This window comes from Erigeron canadensis, chromosome 1, assembly GCF_010389155.1.
Source record: "Erigeron canadensis isolate Cc75 chromosome 1, C_canadensis_v1, whole genome shotgun sequence".
Lineage (NCBI taxonomy): Eukaryota > Viridiplantae > Streptophyta > Magnoliopsida > Asterales > Asteraceae > Erigeron > Erigeron canadensis.
Window position 1 is genome coordinate 52,385,200 of NC_057761.1, and position 21,795 is coordinate 52,406,994.

At 33.9% G+C, this 21,795-nt stretch overlaps 3 protein-coding genes across 5 annotated transcripts; 1 reads left to right on the forward strand and 2 right to left on the reverse strand.

Annotated features, from left to right (window-relative positions):
* The first annotated feature begins 357 nt into the window (after nucleotides 1-357).
* On the forward strand, nucleotides 358-5,576 carry LOC122581977 (protein WVD2-like 5). Its single transcript, XM_043754314.1, has 9 exons — nucleotides 358-633; nucleotides 1,452-1,669; nucleotides 2,017-2,229; nucleotides 2,826-2,884; nucleotides 3,288-3,359; nucleotides 3,813-3,912; nucleotides 3,991-4,062; nucleotides 4,154-4,261; nucleotides 4,873-5,576. The coding sequence occupies exons 2-9, from the start codon at nucleotides 1,454-1,456 to the stop codon at nucleotides 5,227-5,229; spliced, it is 1,197 nt and encodes a 398-aa protein (XP_043610249.1). The 5' UTR covers nucleotides 358-633; nucleotides 1,452-1,453; the 3' UTR covers nucleotides 5,230-5,576.
* Nucleotides 5,577-7,199: 1,623 nt separating this feature from the next.
* On the reverse strand, nucleotides 7,200-10,490 carry LOC122585103 (EIN3-binding F-box protein 1). The gene is made up of 2 exons (XM_043757199.1): nucleotides 10,243-10,490; nucleotides 7,200-9,708 (listed from the first exon to the last, which is right to left on the reverse strand). Exons 1-2 carry the CDS (start codon nucleotides 10,265-10,267, stop codon nucleotides 7,835-7,837), a joined length of 1,899 nt encoding a protein of 632 aa, XP_043613134.1. The 5' UTR covers nucleotides 10,268-10,490; the 3' UTR covers nucleotides 7,200-7,834.
* Nucleotides 10,491-16,120: 5,630 nt separating this feature from the next.
* LOC122586006 lies at nucleotides 16,121-20,322 on the reverse strand. 3 transcript variants are annotated; one of them, XM_043758121.1, is made up of 6 exons: nucleotides 20,213-20,322; nucleotides 19,930-20,069; nucleotides 17,528-17,769; nucleotides 17,369-17,456; nucleotides 16,598-16,664; nucleotides 16,121-16,429 (listed from the first exon to the last, which is right to left on the reverse strand). In XM_043758121.1, the coding sequence occupies exons 2-6, from the start codon at nucleotides 19,983-19,985 to the stop codon at nucleotides 16,376-16,378; spliced, it is 507 nt and encodes a 168-aa protein (XP_043614056.1). In that variant the 5' UTR covers nucleotides 19,986-20,069; nucleotides 20,213-20,322; the 3' UTR covers nucleotides 16,121-16,375. The 3 variants fall into 3 exon arrangements, with proteins under 3 accessions (XP_043614056.1, XP_043614058.1, XP_043614057.1); XM_043758123.1 differs by having other exon boundaries at nucleotides 17,528-17,774; nucleotides 20,213-20,320; XM_043758122.1 differs by lacking the exons at nucleotides 19,930-20,069; nucleotides 20,213-20,322 and adding an exon at nucleotides 18,460-18,500.
* Between the last annotated feature and the right edge of the window lie 1,473 nt (nucleotides 20,323-21,795).

Consider the following 21,795-nt stretch of genomic DNA (forward strand, 5'->3'; position numbering starts at 1 on the left):
TTCTTGAATCATATGATATCAGATATAATCTATAAATAATTTCAAATGTAAAGTGAAGAAAGCCACGCAATTTGACCAAATAAAATGCTACTACAATACAAAACTATTTCAAAAGTTATCCATGAAAAGAATTAAAGGAATATGCTCAAAATATTTCGAAGAGATTTTAGCAACCGTTGGATTCAAAAGATACCTCAGATAAAAAGTGACAGTGCCACGTGGCATTAATTAATTTACTGCCTGCAACTCACCGACGCCCTACCAGATCCTCTTCACTCACTCACTCACTCGCTCTATACATTTTCTTTACTACTCTTCTGTGTCTATACTATAACTACATCCATCTATATCTCTATCCTACATACATTTCATTACATTTTTTTTTTAAAGTGACCTGGAAAAAAATAACAAAAATTTCAGACACACACTAACCCAAACACACAAGCCCTTTTTTCCATATATTATATAACTTTTAAAATAACTTTTATTATAAAAAACAAACAAACAAAGATTCATAATTTATTCCAAAGATCCATACCCTTTTTTATACATCTAGGGTTCTTTACAAACCCCACCTTTTTCATATATAATATTTTTACTTATGGACTTTTGATCTTTGATTCTTACTCTAAGGTGAGCAAGTTTTGATCTTTTTCAGTTTGATACTTAAAATGTGTGATTTTTAATAATGGGTTTTGTTTATTTTTGTTAAATCTCTGGATTTGGTTTATATCTTGTAGATAGAATAGTGGATCTGTTTATTTGTTTGAAGATCTAGTGTTGGTTGGTTGTGTTTTGGGTGGTAATAAAAAGTTATGTTCATTTTGTGTGTGAATGCTATATTGTTGTTGTGCATTTGTTTAGATTCAGTTGTTGAAGTGATTAGTTGGTGATACTATTTTTAGTCTTTAGTAAGATTTCTTGGAATTTGTGGGAAATTGAAGAAGTGTAAGTTTTAGGTGTATGTGTGTGCTTTTTTCTTGTATCATGATGTTGAATGTATATCCATTGAATCAAGCACAAAAAAGGTTATGCCTATATATTGTTTGTGCAAATAAATGGCTAAACAAATGAGGTTTTCCTTGATCAAGGTTCCCCGGGATAGTGAGTCTTTTGTCTCAAATGTATGCGGCCTAACTGGGGTGTCCCTTAGGCGGTTTCTGAACCCTTTCCATTGCAACCCCAAAATGTTACTTTGCAAGTTTTGAACCAGAGAATTCTTGTGATATTTTTCACAAAATAATTAGATTAAATTAAGGGGCATTGCCTACTCACACTGCTCTGTAGAATGTGGATGATTACAGATAGATTGATGCGTGTAAGAAAACTAATGTCGTCTAGAGTATAATGCCATTAAAAAAGTCGGAGGAGATATTAGTATATTACGAGGAAGTCTTTTTTTTTTCTTACTTGTATCTATTTTGTGAGACTAAAAAACGTAGTTTTTGTAGTCATGGTGGACGTTGACGATATGATCGTTGTTTCTGGAAACGGGAGTGCTCATGATGCAGATCATGAACAATATTCCAACTATGATGAGGAAGATGACTCTGTGGAAATCGTAGCCAGAATTCCCAATTACAATCCTGAAACTAAAGCAGAAAATGGGAATTCTAACGATACATTTGCTGAACAAGTTGAAGAAAGTAACAATCTTGATGCTTTTGAGGTAGGGAGTACTAAAATACTTAGATATAACTTAAGTCAGTTTGAAAAAATATTTTTTATATTCACTTTCTTGCTAACACTTCTCGTAAAAGATTTCTCTGGAAATTTATGGTTTGACAATAAAGGCATGGCACATAGGCAATTTGGCATCAGAACTTTTACTTGGTCGATTTTTAACAAACATTTCCCGTGTTTCTTTATTTTGATGGTTTAAACAAGTTGGGAAGTTACTGTTAGTATGCCTGTCTCCTTGGTAGTAAATCTTGCTTGATCATTTTTAATGATTCACTCTAATTTCGCTGCTGTTTAGCTTTTATTGTAAAAAAGTTACTGTTGTTCTACTATCAGGAACTTCAAGTGAAAGATACTGATTTACCAGCTCAACCCGAATGTCAAAGTGATACGGGAATCAATCTGGATATTAAAAGTGATATGAAAAAGAAGACAGTTGGTAATGATGGGAAGAAAACTACTTCGGTTAGAAGTGGATCGATACCTATTGAGAAGAAGAGTGGCAAATCAAAACCGGTAATGGTTCAAGTTAAGGCCCCTCTTTCTAAGGTACATTTGCTTCTTTATATACCTATGCATCGTTTTCTTAGAGATTATTCTAATTCCACTTTCATGGAATGATAACAAAGCAATTTTATACATTTAGCTCTTAAATAATGTGTCTATAATCTGTGTGTTACTTTATACAATTATACCCAAATCCGTCCAGGTATGAGGGAGGTGAGATGTAGACAACCCTACCTCTGCCCGAGGGCCGGAAAACTGCTTCTGAAAGTTCTCCCGTGCATGTGTGTGAAAAAAGTATATATGTTTGTATGCTTGTGTTTATGTGTGAACAATGTGAGTGACTATATCTGTGTATTATAATATATAGAAGTGATATGAGGATAGATTATATAACAATAAGGATAAGAGAAAGTATGCATGCATATAGGCATATATTTTTAAACAAAAGACAATAGAACAGATATGAGCATATTATGAAATAAGTCTAACGTACTTGAGACCCTATAAAGACAGCTCTATTCCTAAATGTTACTTTATATAATACAGTAAAGTAATACAGTCCTTGATTGTATCAACTTCATGTTTTTTGGTCAATTGTTGGAAGTTTTTTGAGTATCTTCATTTGTTCATTTTTGCAGCCTGGAAAGTCGGATTCTCCAACATCTAATGCAAATGTGGTGCAATCTGAAGGTCTCAAGTACGTTTTTTTTTACTCTCAAACTATGCTAGCAAGCTCTGTCCATTTGAGTTTTATGTTTCCTTTAAAATGTTGGCTCCCTAGCTTGTAGCTTGTTGGTAGTGGGTGTGTGGATATGCACTCGTGTAATATTAAATTAAATAATCATAATTACATGATCAGTTGTTATAGAATGTGCTGTAGGTGATACTAGATAGTGTTTTGATGTGCTTCTGTAGTTATAGTTATTACAGTCAGATAATTTGTTTGAGCAGTTGACAAGTTTTGATAACACACATCTAAACACTCCTCCAGTGGTGAATTGGTTATACTTCTGTAGAATGAATGAATGATCGCTTCAGCATTTTGTACACCAAGTAGTAAGTTTTTTGTTAAGATTCGTGAAGTTGTCTTATTAATACAGGGTGAAGAGTAAAGTGAAATCAACAAAAACAGTTCATGGAAGTACAACAGAAGGAAGAGCACATTCTTCTGAGTATCCTATTTGTCTTAGTCCCAATAGCATTTATATTAGTCCCACCTTCATTTTAGTTTACTCCCATATTTTTGTGCATTTGACTTCTACTTCAACTCTACCTTTTTCTTTTTTCAGTATGTGTTTGGTTCACAATCTGCAGGACATAATGTAGTGGTGAATAGTTTGCCATAAATTATATAAAACTTTCTACTTTTGCTATCTAGTAGTAGTTGTCATACTTTGACTTCGAATGTCAAGGTCATTTACAAATATCAAGTTATTACGTTTGCCTATTGTTTTAACGAAGATTGTTTTTGGATTTGCTATTTAATTATTTTAACACATTGATTGCTTCTGCAAAGATAATATAAATATTATATTCGAACTTGAAATCAGTTTGTTTGAGATTCAAAATACAAGTTGGAGTGTTGGAAATTATGACACTCTGTTTGTCCTTAATAACTTGAATAGAAGCTCCACAACAGGAGATGAAAAACCACAAAGACTGGGCACGCTGCCTGCCTATAGCTTTAGTTTCAGGTGTAATGAAAGAGCCGAAAAACGGAAAGAGGTTGGAAATATTGACCTTCAGGCTCAATTACCCGAGATTCACCTTTAAAATACTTGAAACTTACTATGTTTTTTGCAGTTCTATTCTAAGCTCGAGGAGAAGATTCATGCAAAAGAAGAAGAAAAAAATACATTGCAAGCCAAATCCAAGGTACAATTAATAGTTAGATACTTTTTAAAAAGGTTTTGGATCTCTTTGATGAGAAATATGTATATCTTCATATTTCACTTGTGTGTAATAGGAACATCAAGAAGCTGAGATTAAAATGTTACGAAAGAGCCTTATGTTCAAAGCAACACCTATGCCCACATTCTATCATGAAACTCCACCTAAGACAGAGTTAAAGAAGGTAAGTTGGCTACAAAGCATTAGTTAGCACTCTATTCGTCATCAGTTTTACACATTGATTTTAAATATTAAACAAACAGCAGTGCTGTATTGCCAATATTTGTTTCAGATTTTACTAACACGACGCCGGTAGGGGGTCTTTCGATTTGCATTTAAAGAGATATTATGTGTGTTTTCTGTTTGATTGTTCAGATAATTCTAATTATATTAAAAGCTGATAAGGTCAGAAAGGAGATTTTTGTGATAAAAAGGAAACGACTAGTGAGATGGGAGAAAAGTCTCAGAAATTAGTTTAAACAAAAGGGGTGATTGGCAGCCATATTATAACGGATAGTTTTGTTGCAACTTATTATTTGCCCCATAAGAATTATAGGCTAACTCAGACTATTCGAAAGTATCAGTTTCAAAACATAGATCCAAACACCCTGTAAAGAACATTTTGGTTTCACATTGCTTCTTTTTGATACAGACTTGTATTTGTTAATACTTTCTCCAAAATTATTACATAGAGATAGAGCAAATGTATTTGTCAGCTTGGCTAATGTTAATGGGTATGTCATCTATGTTATATCTATTCATTTGGTATAACACAAATGGTTGTTATTAATGTAGATACCGACTACACGACCCAAATCACCAAAACTTGGACGGAAAAAGGACTCACCGACGGCGGAAATGGAGGCAAATAATGGTAATGCTTTTCGTCCTGCTCGATTAAGTTTGGATGCAAAGAAGTCACTGAACAACAAACCCATCACTAAAGGTCCCTCTGTTGCCACAAAGAAACCGATAAGGAAATCTCTTCCCAGGCTACCTTCTGAAAAGACCAAATTGCCCACCGACTCCAAAGATAGAAAAGAAGCGTCTTCCCAAGAGGTTCCAGTTTCTTCCAGCGAAACAAACAAACTTAAAGATTCATCAAATATCCAGGAGGCAGATTCACATGCCATCGAGGAAAAAGCCAATTGAAATGACGAGAATGGTGTATTTCATTGAGTTATCGGTTCCAATTTCGCTCTCCAAAGTATATAAATGATGGCCTTGATTGAAAACTGGAGGTGGGAAGACTTTCACTTGTTGCAAATTAGAAGGGTTTGTTTAAATCTTGTTCCATTGTTGTTCATAGTCAGCTGCCTTGCATGCATGCATGCAAAGTCCGGTAAGTGTTTTTGTCGTGCTTTTCGAGAATGGTGGTGTGACCATTTTGCCCTTATTTGAGCATTGGATGTTTAGTTTTTCCTTTGAACAATTGATTCCTGAACTGTAATGGAATGTGCTTTAGTTTTACTAATTATCAAGAAACTAGTTCTGTTTCAGATCTTTATTTGACGAAATGTTGGAATTGTGTTGGCTGTTGATAATCTGGTCTCCTCTGATATGGTTAAACTTGTGTGCTAGATATCTTTTTAAATCTGTGTTAAATATGATGTTCTACAGCTGAGTTTACTGGTATAATTATGTCAGACCTATAGAGTATATATGAAAGCATAGGTACAACTACTTGTTAATACTTTTTACTCGTGTTAAACGGACTACGACTTTACACCATTTATGAAGTTTTGGGTCTTCTATAAGCTGCATTTAACAGACTCATTGAGGTTTGGCTTATTACAATCACAGGTGCACAAAGTACAGTAGTAGATTGACATTGTCAGATACAGTAGTTGATTTGCCTTGTGAAGTTGTACATCCTTAACAGCTATTACCAACATTAATGAATAATATGTTAATTTCTACAATATAATTTAAGGGGATAACTTGGATAATGTTAACATTATTTTGGTTGGATGATGTTGCTCTCACAAACCATTAAAATCATGGGGGGCTTTTTGACATGTGTAGAAATTGATTTAAGTGAGTTTGTGAGAGTAACATCATCCAACAAAGATGATGTTAACATCATAAATCATTTTCCCATAATTTAAAGCTTGATATGCATAGGCAGTAGGGGCGCCAATTGTCAGCATAACCCAAAACCTAATATGAACCTGGGTAAATCCCCATCTGCCAACCCGTTGATTTTTCAGTCTGGTAATGGATTAAAGTTTAATTGATTTTCTTTTTCTCTGGGTTTTCTGGGGTTTATGAGCAGTAATATGCTTCATTTCTGATTCAAGAACATCAAGTTTTCTGCCAATCTGGAAAAAAAAAGGATAATAAAACATGTTGACCCATTTGCCTCTTTCACCCGCCAACCTAACAACTATGGTGAACGTCGGTTAATGATTCAAGTATGAATAGTTTTTTCTTCTAGTTTATAGTTCATCTCATTTTGTTGGGCCTCTTTCAACACGTACGTTAAGTCTGACTTTTAGGGTGTGCAATCTTTACACTTTTTTAAATAGTTTTTCATTGTAGCCTTTCCCATCTGATTTTATCCTCACAAACTTCCAGAGATTCATGATCCAATAATAGATCTATTTTTTTTTAAAGAAAAAAAATAAATCTCATAATGAAGAATGTAGTTGCATCACATGCACGTATGGTTCGATGAGTTTAATCTTGGTGAAAAACATACATAAGAGTTCAATAGACTCAGGGTGGTGAATATTGCACCAAACTTCCGATCGTTCGAATTGGATTTTGCATTTCCAGATGTGGTAGCAAAAAAAGGGTACCCACCACTATAGTATCAAAAATACAGGTACGAGTACCGGAATGTTTACTTCAGTTCGGTTTGGTGTTTGGGATAAATTCAGTTTTAGTACTGGTGGTATCAGTAAGGATCCATAACAAATACCATCCCTAGTAAAGATGGCATAAAACAAACTACAATTTTACTTCATGTCACAATGAATACATACAATACAAACTGGAGCAGGACTTGATTCTTGTTCCACATCAACCAGTCCAACAAAAAAAAATGTGAAACCTGTAGAAGCTTATAGTGTAAGAAACTCGATCAAACATTAAACAAAGCGAGCAAAGTAGATACAACATTAAACAAACTACAGATTTATTTCATTCACAGCACAATTGCATACATACAATACAAACTGAAGTAGGCCTTAATTCCCATTATACACCGGTACCAAATAATAGTGAAACCTTGAAAAAAAATTTTAAAAAACCCACAATTGGGTTGTTCTGGCCAAAGCTCACCAAAAACATGGGACCAGGGCCCTGAATTGAAGCCGGTACTAACTTGGGATCATAACAAACCTGTTTCAAGTACTTGAAATCCACCCGACCCGAAAAGACGAGGATGAAATGGAAGTTGACACGTCACATGCAGACAAACCATATAAGTGGAAAGCCAACATAAGCCTTAAATAAGCTTCGAGAAAAGCCAAAACACAGACTAGGACCGTTGCAAAAGGTGTCTCTATGAACCATAAGAAGGTATCAAGATTCCTGTGGAAATATGGCTATGAAGAATAAAGACCTAGTGTAACAGGGCAAAAAATTCTTATAGCAGCTGCTTGTTTAACAAGTAACTGCAAAAAAAGAGGTATCAGCCATATCCACAGAAAAACTAGAACCAATTGCTGGATTCATGGTAGACTCTATCACTAGCCCTATAAAAAAACTCGACTTGCTACTCAAACATAATACGAGGTTTAAAAGACTCAACTTAGGACAGAATATCAGATTTCCAAAGGTGGTCAACTATAAGACCAACTGAAGAATTACTAATCCCATGACAACCCTGGATGTTCAAACCGGTAAGGGACTCACCTAGCTTCCCCAGGAACGGTAAGCTCTTGTCTGATACTAGGCGACAACTAGAAATCGAAAGTATCTGAAGATTCAATTGTACTGCACAAGCCAAAACCGAAATACCCGAGTCGGTGATAGAGCATTCTGAAACATCAAGTTCCGAAAGTAATAAGCAGTTTGATGCAATGGCAACCATGCTTGCATCAGTGACGAATCTGCATCCGTCAAGATTTAAAACCTCAAGTGTCCCACCATGCGCCTTTGACATTTCACAAACTACTTTATCTGTTAAATTAACGCACCCGCGGAGGTTGACTTTGACTAGACCAGCTTCGCAACCCTCGATGAGTGGGGTAAATTCGTTGTCGGTAATTCCGTGGAGCCCGATTAATTCAAGGTGTTGAAGTTCCGGGCAAAGCTGACCAATCAACATCAAGCTACTGTTTCCAAATCCTGAGCAGTTACGAACAGATAATGATCTAACGGAGTTGCTCCTAAAGGATGAGATTCCAAAAGCCAAATCCTTAATCCCAAGACAATTTTCCAAAGTAAGACTTTTTAAATTGGAGACGCAGTTTACCAGCATACTATATACGCCGCATTGTGTGACCCGGTGGCATTCTTCTAGAAGCAGGCTCTCTAGTGAAAGTGCTGATTTTGCAAATGACACTAATCCTTTATCAGATAAGATGGCACATTTACGAAGGGAAAACTGTTTCAAATTCGGACATCCTATGCCAATTGCTTCCAGTCCAAGATCCGTTAGCCCAAAACACGAGGTAACTGTAAAGGATCTCAACTTCTGCAATCCTTGACCATTGCCCATGACCCAGAACCCTTTTTCGGTTACCTTACATAGACTAGTAAGAACCAAGTCTGTAATTGCAATCCCATAGTGCCCAATAACAGCAAGTGACATGTCACTGACATTTAACGCCCGTAATTTTACTTTCTTCAAGGAATAACTAGTTGATGACAACAAACTTGCAATTCCTTGATCTCCAATTAAGGGGCAGTTCTTAATTGAAACTGACTTCAAGTTTTGGCACTTTTGACCAATTGTTTGAAGGGCTTCATTCCCAACATTTGCGCATGAATCTATTAAAAGATCAGTGAGATTAGGGCAGTTGCTTGCGATGGCTATTAAAGATTTGCTGGAGATCGATGGGAGTTGATAAAGGTTAAGTTTTTCAAGCTGATGACACTCTTTAGCAATCTCAACAAGTCCTTCATCCGAAACTGAAGATAAATTCCACAAGGAAAGATCTTTAAGAGTTGGACACCCACAAGCAACAGCTTTAAGTCCAAAGTTTGTGACTCCACGAGCAACATTGTTTCCACAAATAGAAAGTTTGCCTAATCCTCCATGGCTACAGGCTCCAACCGCAATGGTTGCAAGTCTGACATCAGTAGCTTTCTTTCCTTCCAAGGATCTCGTAAGGTGCCCATCTAAATTCCCACTCGACTTGCTCTCTGAAACCCAACTGACTTCATCCCTGCGAATGGTACTTAAAAGCATAAGCCAGTGCTTAGAAACAGATGCACAAGAACTTCTTTCTTGGTTTCCACCAAGACGTCTAAAGATCTCAAACAGGCATTCATCAGGAAGCACTTGAATGCTTGTTTTCTGTTTCTTATAAAACTCCCCAGTAAATACAAATGGAGCACTGATTATAGATCTTTTTCCGGGTATCGAATACACCTCTACATGATGACCAAGAGGCGAGAATATACCTGAATCCATCGGGTTCGCATACATCTTCTTCCCAATAGAAAATTCATTCTCCCCTAATAACCACACAAAAATAAACAACTTTACAATATATTCATTTTACAATAACCATTTTATGGAAAAAAATATATATATAAATCAAGTCCCAGTCATTCAAATATTAAAGTATATCAAGACTACATCTGTTCAGCAAATACAAAATTCTACAAGCCCATAAAAAAGGCTTTGATTTTTATTATAAAAGATTCATTTTAATAAATATAAACAGAAAGTCTTCAACCTTCAGAAAAAAATCTTGATTTCTATATAAAAGAAGCTTTGTTTTTATAAAAGTCTTGATTTTTATAAAATTTTTGGGTTTTTCTTTTCATATACATACACATACATAAAAAGGTCTTGTATTTATTAAAAATATATTTACTTTAATAAAATTGTTTATTAGGTAATTCAGATAACAATCACCAAAAAACTCTAACATAAATTAATACCTAAAACAATTTCAATAACTAAATAATTAAAAAACTTTCAAAGCAATAGACTTATAATTAAGTTAAGAAATAAATAAAACAAGAAAGAAAAGATATTTTTACCACTGTAACTGACGACTTCTTGCATGGTGAAAGTTGAAATAAGACCCTAGTAAATCTGAGTGGAAAAAACCCTCGATCGAGAGTAAAAACTAGGGCCAAAATTAAGGATAACGGGAACACTAATAATATGATTATAAAATGTGTGAGGGATGAATGCATTAGAATTGTGATGAAGAGATCATGAAGAAACCCTAAATTTTGATTTTAGGGAAAAAAAGAAATTTGGGGGTTGAAATGAAAGGCAAAGGAAATGTTGTTATTGTCTAAAAGGTAGGCCAATGTGGGTTTTTAGACGGAAATTTCACATGCAATTTGAGGTCTTTAAAGTATCATTTTCTTTGTCTACAAACCACTTTCAAATTCTTGTGAAATTATGATAGTCATTTGAGTTTTTTTTTTATATATAAAATAGAAAATAAATTTAGGTTTCACAATAGTGTCTCTTTATGTTAAATTAAACTTTCATTCTTTCAGAAAATAGAAATATTTTACTCACATCAAATAGTTATATATTTTTTTATATATCTAAGTCCAATTATAAAATAAACTCATTTTTCATGAAAAACCATATCTTCATTTTCTAGAACATTTCTTTCACCAGAATTTGTAATCAAAACCTCAAAGTTTAAAGAATTAAGGTCGCATTTGATTCACATAATGTTTTTCAATATAATAGAATTTAATGAAATGGAATCGAATTTGATGGAATGGAATAATTCAATCAACATATTTGGTTGGTAAAATGCATTAAAGAATGTTTTGACAAAATCCCTGAAATGACATATTTGCCATTTTTTTATATTTACAATACTATTTTTATTAAGAAAAAAAAACATACCTTGAGTTCCTTTCTTTATATAATATATATATATATATATATATTAACACATATATATTCCTTTCTATATAAAAAAGAAAACAGAGACAGTACATCACTTTCCCCTTTCCCTCAAGACATCACTTTCCCATTCTTTTTTTACTTCTTTTAACTTTAATCGGAGACACATCCATAAAATTCCAATATTGCTTACAGATTATCAATAATAACATTAATCAGTAGAAAGTTAAAGGATGATCCTTTCCGATTATGGCAGAAGTGGGTTGTTTTTAGTTGGGTCAGTGTGTGGTAGCGGTGGCTGTCTCCGGCTATGTGGGTGACTGTTGTTTCTGGCTGGGTGGGTAGCAGTGGATGTTTTCGGCTGGGTGGGTGGCGGTGGATGTTTCCTGCAGGCTTAGGTGGTGGTGGTGGATGTTTCCGGCAGGCTTAGGTGGTGGTGGTGACTAGAAGTTGGAGTTGTAGATGTGGAGAAACTTTGAGGAAGATGATACTTGTAAGGATAATATGGTATTTTTAGCTTCAAGCTTTGATGGAATTAAATTCCATCACACTTGCCCAAAGAATATGATTCAAATGAATGAGGTAACCTCAACATTCCTTTTGAATTGAATTCCTTCCGATATTTGTAACCAAACATGGAATGGAATGGAATTAGATTCCAATTCCATCAAATTCTTTCCAAATTTCACGAACCAAACACGTCATAAAACTCTTCTAGATACCAAATTATTTATTGATTGTTGTTTTACAAGAGATTTGATTGTTTAGAACTTCTCTAGATCATGGATACTAGTATTTTAGAAATGGTTAGAAAACAAGCTTGGAAACAAGCCATGAGATACTCCAATTTAGTAGTATATAAAACTTATTGTCGTTGAATAACAGAAAAAAGCATATTAAAACCATATTTTGCTACAATAGATTTTGTGATTACGATAGAGATATTATGACCTTCTTTAATTAATATTTGGCAATGAGTAGTCATTTATTCGAACCCTCATTGTTGCTCTTTCATTATTAGCATCAATCAACGTGTGCCGTTGGTTTATTCTATATACGTATACGGAATAGGTCGTATACGTATGATGTTATTTTGTTTGTTCAGTGCTAATTACTTGTATATAGATATAAGTTTGAGTATTATATCTGATCGCTACTAGTTAGGTTTCGTGTATATCAAATTCAACTCACCTGCATAGTGCGTTCCGCAATAGTGATTCCAATGAATTGATTAATTAGGTGGTACTCTTAAATAGTCAAATCAACTTAATTGATTGTTGTAATTAATTATCAAAGAAAATCAATATTTTTAACAAACATATCGGTTGTTGAAAGAGAACATATATATTCCACGAAAAACTAATATATTTAATCATATGAAGAAAGTCTTTGTGGAGTCTTTTGAATCTAATCTCTAAAAGTCCAACCCGTTAAATTAATCACATTTTTATTTTTAACCTGGCCGTCTAAAGCAAAATTATATTAGTGTACCTTCCTCGATCATGGTTAATTTTCTTTTTATATTATTTTTTTTGTTACAATTTGCTAAAGAATATTCATGCAACTTGTATTCTAGATCCCGTGAAAAGTAAATCATTATAATTACTATCTGTCATATAATAAGAAAGAACGAGAATAAAGAACAAGCTGACGAGGAATGAAAAGTAAATCATTATAATTACTTGAGTAAATTACACTTTTCGTCCATAAAGTTGATACGTTTTTCACTGTTGATCTCTAAACTTTAAAAATTACAATTTTGACCCTAAAGTTGGCCAATTTTTTCAATAATCGTCCTTTGGCCTTACGGCGTTAAAAAATGGCCGTTAACGTACGCACGTGCTAGACACGTGAGGGCACTAATGTCATTTCACCATACTCCGAGGGACGAAAAGTGAAAAAATAGCTACCTGAGGGACGAAAAGTGAAAAAATAGCTGCTTGAGGGACGAACAATGAAAATCATACAAATAAATTTATTCTTCCATTCTTTCTTTTCCGATGGAATTTTCCGACTAGACATTTATTTCCGCTTATCCCCACGCCTCTCCAATCACCACCACCTAATAACCACCAACAACAGTCGCCGCTATCGGTCATCGCCGTCTATAACCACCACGAGCCACTGCCACCCACCGCCACCTCCGGCCATCGCCGCCTATAATTACCACCAGCCACCGCCACTACAATCAGCACCAGCCACCACCTACAATCACCACCAGTCACCGCTGCCTACAATTACCACCAACCACCGTCGTCTACAGTCACCTCCAACCACCGCCGTCTACATTCACCACCAACCAACCGTCGCCGAATCACCACCAAGCAACCGCCGCTGCCTAGAATCACCACCATCCACCGTCCCCCTTTCAATTAAAATCAAAATTTAGAAAAGAAAAAAAAAGATGACTGATATGTTTGAACTATAATTTGTTTAATTGGTTGTGTTTTGAATGCCATGAATTTGAGTAAATGATTTTGTTTGTGGTTTAGATTTGGATTCAAAGTCTAGTTTTTATTAGATATCATCGGAACATAAATGTCTAGCCGGAAAATTCCATCGGTAAAAATGATCGGAGAAGATGATCAGAAAAGAAAGAATGGAAGAATAAATTTATTTGTATGATTTTCATTTTTCGTCTCTCAAGTAGCAATTTTTTTCACTTTTCGTCCCTCAAGTAGCTATTTTTTCACTTTTCGTCCCTCGTGTAAGGTGAAATGACATTAGTGCCCTCACATGTCTAGCACGTGCGTACGTTAACGGACATTTTTTAACGCCGTAAGGCCAAAAGATGATTATTGAAAAAATTGGCCAACTTTAGGGTCAAAATTATAATTTTTAAAGTTTAAGGATCAAAAATGAAAAACGTGTCAACTTCAGGGACAAAAAGTGTAATTTACTCTAATTACTTTGTCATATATGAGTGCACTATGAGGTAGTCTTAACCATCAAAGTAAAAGACTATCTAATTTTCAAAAAAATAAAATAAAAGACTATCTATCCTATATGCTCATCGTCATCTATCGTGGTTTCCTCTATTTGCTACATTTCTATCAGTTGTGGTTCATGAATAAAAATGGCATTCAAATCTAGAACTTGCAACTTATATTAATCATTTATCTATTTGAGTACGTTTTGCTGGCCAAGCTGATATCAATTCATGCATAGCTTTATTGGTCACATGAATTGGTTTAGGTTCAAATCTTAATGTGAACAAAATGTATAAAAGTTTAGGTTCAAATCCTAATGTAAACAAAATGTATAAAAGTTTTCTCAAAATAAGTTTCTCCGAATTAAATGGCTCAAAAAGGCATATTACAAAAAAAAAAAAAAAAAAAAAAAAAAGAAAACCATTATTAATGGAGATCTAGTGATAAACTATGTGTAGTTGACAACATAATGTGTCATCCAAATCATTTTATTTACTTCATATGACCTGAGATGAGTATCCAACACATTATGGGCTTTTTTAAACTAGGAACATGCCCTCATGGTTCATTATTGAGTATCCAACACATCCCACGTCATGCTCTTTACAAGTTGCAACTAGACTAATATTAATTCTTGATTATATGAAATGTATTTGATTCTTGATTAAAAAAAAAAACTATCAGGTGTCCTTATATGCATTTTTAATCTTGCTGATTATAGCTAGTTGTAGCTGCAATTTGCAAACAAGTAAAACAAACAAATGTAGCTGTATACACGTTACACGCATAAATTTGCAAATCTAGAGTAGTTGTATTAATGTATTATATCTTTATGAAAGATCTAAGATGCACTATATCATATTTGTAGACATAAGATGAATGAATTATTATGAAATATTGCTCCAAACTTACATCTTCCGAATCTTGTTAATAGCAGGAATTCGTGTAATTTAAAAATAGAAGTTGAATAATTTATCGTACAAAAAAATCGAATTTAAGCCTTGTCAAGTTGTCATGTTATTCTTGATATAGTCTTTCACAAAACTGTATCAAATAGCTTGGGGAAAAAAAAACAAGAATAAGATTGTCGTTATACTAAAATAGAAGGTCACCAACTCACCATTACTCTCTCTTTTATATAGATGCTTATATGCTCTTTTTTATGAGCAAATGTTTGTCTTTTATTCCCAATTTCTCATAGATCAGATGGCCAAAAGAAAATCAGGAAGCTATTTCATGAAAGGAAAATAAGTAAATAACTATATTCAATATAGCTTTATGAGCAGGGTGTTGTATCATGATCATAATGTAAGATATGATCAAAATAATGTCGTCTCACACTCTCACTGATTAGAAACCCCAGAGAAATATCATATCGAGAGCCCGTTATAGAGAAATTCGACGTAATATGTATAGGTCATAGGTTTCAATACGTGCACATTAATTTAATTTAATATATATATATATAATGGTCTCCAATTTGGTAGAGGGTGTCATCATTAAACCTTTGTGTATCTTGTTCGTGAAATGGATTTATCGGCTTCACAATGGGCTTTTTCTCTCATCAGACTCCTCCATATATTTGCCCCCTTCACAGTTTTCTTGCTTCAGAATTCAGATCTTTAAAGTTTACTGGTTCACTTTTGTGTCTTGGTTGACGACTTTATTAGAAGTCAAAGTAGGAGTCTCTAGCCACTTACTTTACATACACTGATACACTGGCAAATAATTTTGTTTCATATGTGGTACTCGTATAGCAAGTCAACGCTAGAGTCGCTTGACACTTGTTTTACATGTACCGGCAAATAAAATTGTCAAGAGAAGAATATAATAAATCTCACATGAGATAGATCAAAAAAACAAAAACAGCGACAGTGCACGTATTAGTAATCATATAAACAACTCGTTTGATAGTTTTTTGGTTACATTATTCTCTTTGTATGTACTAAAAAATGAATGAGACATGTGTTTGATCGGATCTACACATAGTTGGCCCAAATCCATATCAATTGAGAGTTGGATTAGTTGAAAAGATGGCAAGTTACTTCAACCAAGATAGGGTCACCATTAAACAACTAAATTCATTCTTTCACATAGAATTCAGGAATCATGATAAGTAACTTCCAAGTGATTTTTTTGGTAAATTTATAGACAAGAATTGCAACTTTTCGATATATTTGTTCTACAACACTTTTAGGTGCATTTTATGCTTAACTCAAAACATCAAACCTGGAAGAGATTGAGTTTTGACTGTACCCCAATCCAAACATACATAATCAAATATTTCATAATCATATGAACACAATAATTAATAATGTTTGGCATTACAATCCAAAAGTAACAGATCTTACGTTTGGCAGCAAATTCAGTCGTATAATCCCTCTTGCTCCCAGATATCAACAAGAAAATTTACCATTTCCTGAAAAAATACCGAGGCTTTTGTCAGTGTTTAACCAAAACGGCCAAAAGGACTTTTGATCTGGTGATATATTGGATTTGAAAGACAATTCAATCGATTTAATATAGATAGAAGCCATAAGCTTTTCTTGGATGGGAGATATGGAGTGGAATAATGAGAAAGACTTACAGGTAGAGGGATGGGCCGTGAAAAAGGCTTGTTCGTCCCAAGCAAATTATCGTATGTTGCATTCCAACTACACAAAAGTAAATCCCCAAGTTTATACTATAACTAATATGTAATTCACATATTTTACACACACGTTAAGGTGCATCCCCAGAATTGTTCTATATTAAGGGCAATAACATGCAAATCATAATTATTGGATAATAGTATCTAACCAAACCCAATTTTAAGACCTCTGGTTACCACTTACATATCAGTATATCACCATTCCAGCAAGGAAAAAGTACGTGCTTTCTATATGTAATTTTATTTAATCTCAATTTAGCATTAATTCAAGGTACAAAAAGCAAAGCAAATTCCTATAGAGATGGTCAATGGCAGTTACAACTTCGTCAACTCATCCATAAAATCTATTTTAACAAACTTTCTCAATAGTAGATTCAGTCAAGTTAGTAAAGAACCATCTGTTGATTTGTTTTGTATACCCATAGGCCATACCATTTAAAATCGTCTATAATTTGTAAATGATGAAATATTATTTCAATCCTCGTTCTCTAATTCGCATCAGGATTGATGGCATTATTGGGAACTTCCCAAATAAAGATTAGAATAATTGACTTCTAAATGATACAAAGCTAAACACATTAGTATAAGAATTAGATATGGTTAAAGGCACATACAATCAACAAAAGAGCAAGTGACACTATCTTTATCGACTTATCATCTAAAATTAGATGGGATACAGATGGAGCTACACATGATTAAATTGCCCACCTTATAACGGGTTGTCGAGCTTTTTTATTGTTGTCAGGTGCCTTATCTCCAGTCCATTGTTGTCTTGTTTGGTTCCAAAGAAGAAGACCTATCAGCAACAAAGGGTTACTAAATCCATTTCATTTTTTATATACAATAACTGAAACGTTGAATACATACCACGATTTACAAATTCTGAAGGAGTGGCCCCAGAACTACTTTGGGAATCCACTGCTGGGTTGCTAACTGATGAGGCACTCATCTGAGACTGAGGGATACTAACATCCATATCATATGTGCTGCTACTCCAAAAATCTTCTAATATGCTATGTTTATTTTTGCTTTGGGCTTTTTCAAGACCTCCTGTTGGCTTATTGTCGGTAGTCACAAATGGGGTCTTAGTACAACATCCAAGACACCCTCTGTTCTGTTGCAAATAAGGTTTACAACCATAAAAGTGATTAGGAAAAATCAACTTCCGTAGCATCAAAAACCAAGAAATCATGGTGAAAAATTACTTCAATGATATGCACAAGATACGAGTAGATAAATATGCAACAAAATATCATGAACTGATTTACAATTATGAGAATTACATGTTCTAGAAGGTTTGGTGTTATAGAAAGTCAACTTCAAGAGGAAGACAAAACGAGAAATTGCAGATTAACAGCACAGATACTATCATCATGCAAGAAAAAGGAAGTTACTACCCTAAAGGTTACTTTCAAACTGTATGTTTATGAATCTGTATTGAATACATCAGAGGTTTAAAAAATTATGGCACAACATTAACACAAGTGTGCAAATGCGTCTATAAGAAATTTGATTCTATTTACTTATTTAATCTGATTGTCGTTTATTCGTTTTTGCTTACATCAAAATCAAGTCATGGAATTCCCAAACTCGGAAAAACATACGCTCAAGTCCTAGCTGCAAACTATAACCGTAAAAAAATAGAAGACTAACCACTTGATTTGTATATACAACAACAGAAATCAAGCTTGAAAAGAATCCAAAAGAATATACAATTTCTGCCTTTGTTAAATCTATTTATATCCTCAAACGTTCACTACATATGGTCATAACCTAATTAATGGAGAATAATCATATACCTGTACAGCAACCTACAGCCGAACATATCACACCAAAAACACCCTTCATCAGTGCAGCTATTTAGCTAAATGCTACACTATGTCCCTTTAGCATAGTGACCATTACTTGGTTACTTTATAACAAATTAGTTGTTTAGCGCTTAGCTTCTAAATGGAATCTGCAAGTTGTAAATATGGATCTCTTAGTCTAATGAATTATAAATGGAATGATCCCAAATATTTCTACCTTTATCTCTTGCAAAATCATCTTCAATTCACATAATGATATTATTAGAGCTATAAAATCACTGAAACTTGTTAGTTGATCTGATTCCAATTTATAATCTTAGTTCTTCATAAAAATGATCTAAACTTGAGTTGGACCATCACCCGAGATCCATATTAATTGTATTATTGACCTACGAATCCAACCCGCTTTGGGAGCCGACTAATTCCAGGGCGACGGCCCACTTTGCATTAGCCTGGATTCATAGTTGGTGAACCTCTGTGGCCACAAGGGGGTATATCTGTTTTACTCTTGCTATTCGAACTTAGATCTTCCGGGTATTTTCACCCATAGAGACTGAGCATTTACTACTAGGCCACCACCCTTGTGATTAGTTCATATAAATCTCCATATATCCCTCGATAAATCAGTCAATTTGCCATTTATAGGCTAAATTGTTCAACTTTAGATCCAAAATTCACTTGATTATCACTTTGAAACAGTTAACATACATTTTCACTTCAAGCTAAACTGAAAGATGATGCCAGTAGTCATAATCAGTAAATATGACAATAGTATCACTTCAATGCATCATCGACTCTTCTCGCACCACAACAAGCAGTCATAATCAGTAAATATGACAATAGTATCACTTCAATGCACCATCGACTCTTCTCGCACCACAACAATCATCCTTGCCTAATTCAAACTTAACAAAAACTGACTGAACAGAAAACTACAAAGCTGGGAAAAGTCGATGACTAATGCACTGAAGAAGATGAGAAAAATTTCTGCAGTGTACCAAGAAACAAATACTTATCGATTGACTAACAACTTTACACAGCTAAAAACAAAATAATTTTTTAGATAACAGTTAACATGACATTCATCTAAAATCCAAATACACCCCCATGTCCGGAACCAGCTACGCTACACGACTTTTGACGTCTTAAACTAAGACATTCATCTAATCTAAACATGACTATCCAAAGCCGATAGTCCAGTAGGTCCTTGTAAGGCGAGTGGAAGGAAGTGGGCTCGGAAAATAAAAAAGAGGCTATAGCTATATATATAATCTATATATCTATCTAATAATAGCTATAGCAAATATACAATAGTAGATACAACAATACTTACTAATATATAAATTCTACATACCATCTATGTATCTATCTATATAAAAATTTTATAAAAAAAAAAATAATGAAATGTAATAATAAGAAAAGAAGAGAAGGAAGTACTCGTAATAAATAGAAAACACTGACCCCATAAATTGAATAAATTTGCAGATGCAATTAGATATTGATCTGAGAATTTGCATCACCAAAACACGCACAAAAAAAACGTCAAAGCAACAATAATTCAATCGATCGCCTGTTATTCAAATCCAACAAATAATAGTTACCTGCAAAATCAGTGTTATTAAAAGTATTATTATTAAATGTTAATTTTAACAGTAAATAATAATTAGATACAAATTTATGTTTAATTAAATTTGGAAAAAGTTAAAAAGAGAGATCTAGTCTAGTCTAGAGAGAAAATCCTTACCGAAGAACATGATCAATATAATAACAGTTAATTATAATTAGTAGCTAATTTGTTTGATATATATAAAGGTGTGTGTGTGTGTGTTATATGTCGATCGAGTATTATTCTGTTTGATTTGCCAACTAACAAATGCTCCCCACTCACTTTTTATTTATACGTAGTTGGAAATAGAAATAGATTTTGCTTCGTCCGGTTTTCCTTATCTTCGAAGTTATTCATTCATTTCACACTTTATAAATCGTTTTATTTATTTTCGACCAAAACTAATTGGGTTGGATCAGTGGTTGGAGCTCATGCCTCTGGAAACAGAGGTCATGGGTTCGATCCTCATACCCAGCAACGCTGGAGGTCCTTTTCTATCTATGGTAAAACCTGGAAGCAGTCTCTCTACCTTTGGTAGGAATAAGGTTATCTACATATCAACATCCCCATACACCGTCGAATACCTTTGGTAGGAGTAAGGTTGTCTACATATCAACATCCCCCATACACCGTCGAATACGGTATTGGGACTCAAAACCCGTGAAAGACGGCATTAGAAGTTACTTTACTTTTTTACCTTTTTTTAATTTATTTTTGACCCCTAAATTTTTATATCAATAGAATATTTTAACTTTAAAGTATGTACTTTTAACAAAAAATCATTCATCTATCTATAAATTATTATAAGTATTGTTATTAATGTCATTGTGAGTGAAACTGCTCTGCAGGACCGCCCTAACGCCCTTCACATCGTCCCAAGGGCGCCAAAAAAAAAACAATAAAATAAAATAAAATTTGTTGCTCTGGTTAAATTGTACATGTACTTATTTTGTTGATCTAAAAATAATATTTTAACCTAACCTGACATAGTTTTAAAAGAAAAATCATTCATCTACTCGTATAATTGGGAGTGAGGCGTGACACTCCTCCATACTGTCCCGAGTGCCTAACAAGAAGAAATTTGTTGCCCGACATATATTGGATGCCCACTCGTTTTATTGATTTTAGCAAATATAGTGGTTAATGGGTTAGCTTTATAATTTTATTACAAAAACAAAATTTTACCTTTTCCAATGCTACAAACTATATACTATTCATATTTATATACTTTTTTCACACTTTTATATCATTTTTCATAATTTATATTTTTTTACATATCTCTTTTTAAAAAAATCGTGTCTCAACAAGCCTTCAACCAAAACACTCGCTTACACATCCAAATAAACCCCAGTCAACTCAAGGCGATGAACGATCCGAACATTCACCAAAACATATTGGGTCAGATGTTTGGATTTGTTTACTTTATATTTTTTTTTACATGTTACATAAACCAAAAGTTCTTTACTAAAAACTTTTTTTAATTATCTTTTTAGATAATCAAAGAAATATTGACACCCCACAAGCGGAACCACTATCGGTCTTTCACCACCGGATGCCTCGTCACAACAATGAAGGCGATATATTCATAGAAGGATAGCACGAGAAGAGTCACGAGTAAAAGTCAAATTGCTTGGTCAAACGAGGAACAAATGGCTTTAGCTACAACTTGGCTTGAGGTAGCCCAAAATTCGTTGGAAGGTGTATTTTTTTAAAAATGAAAA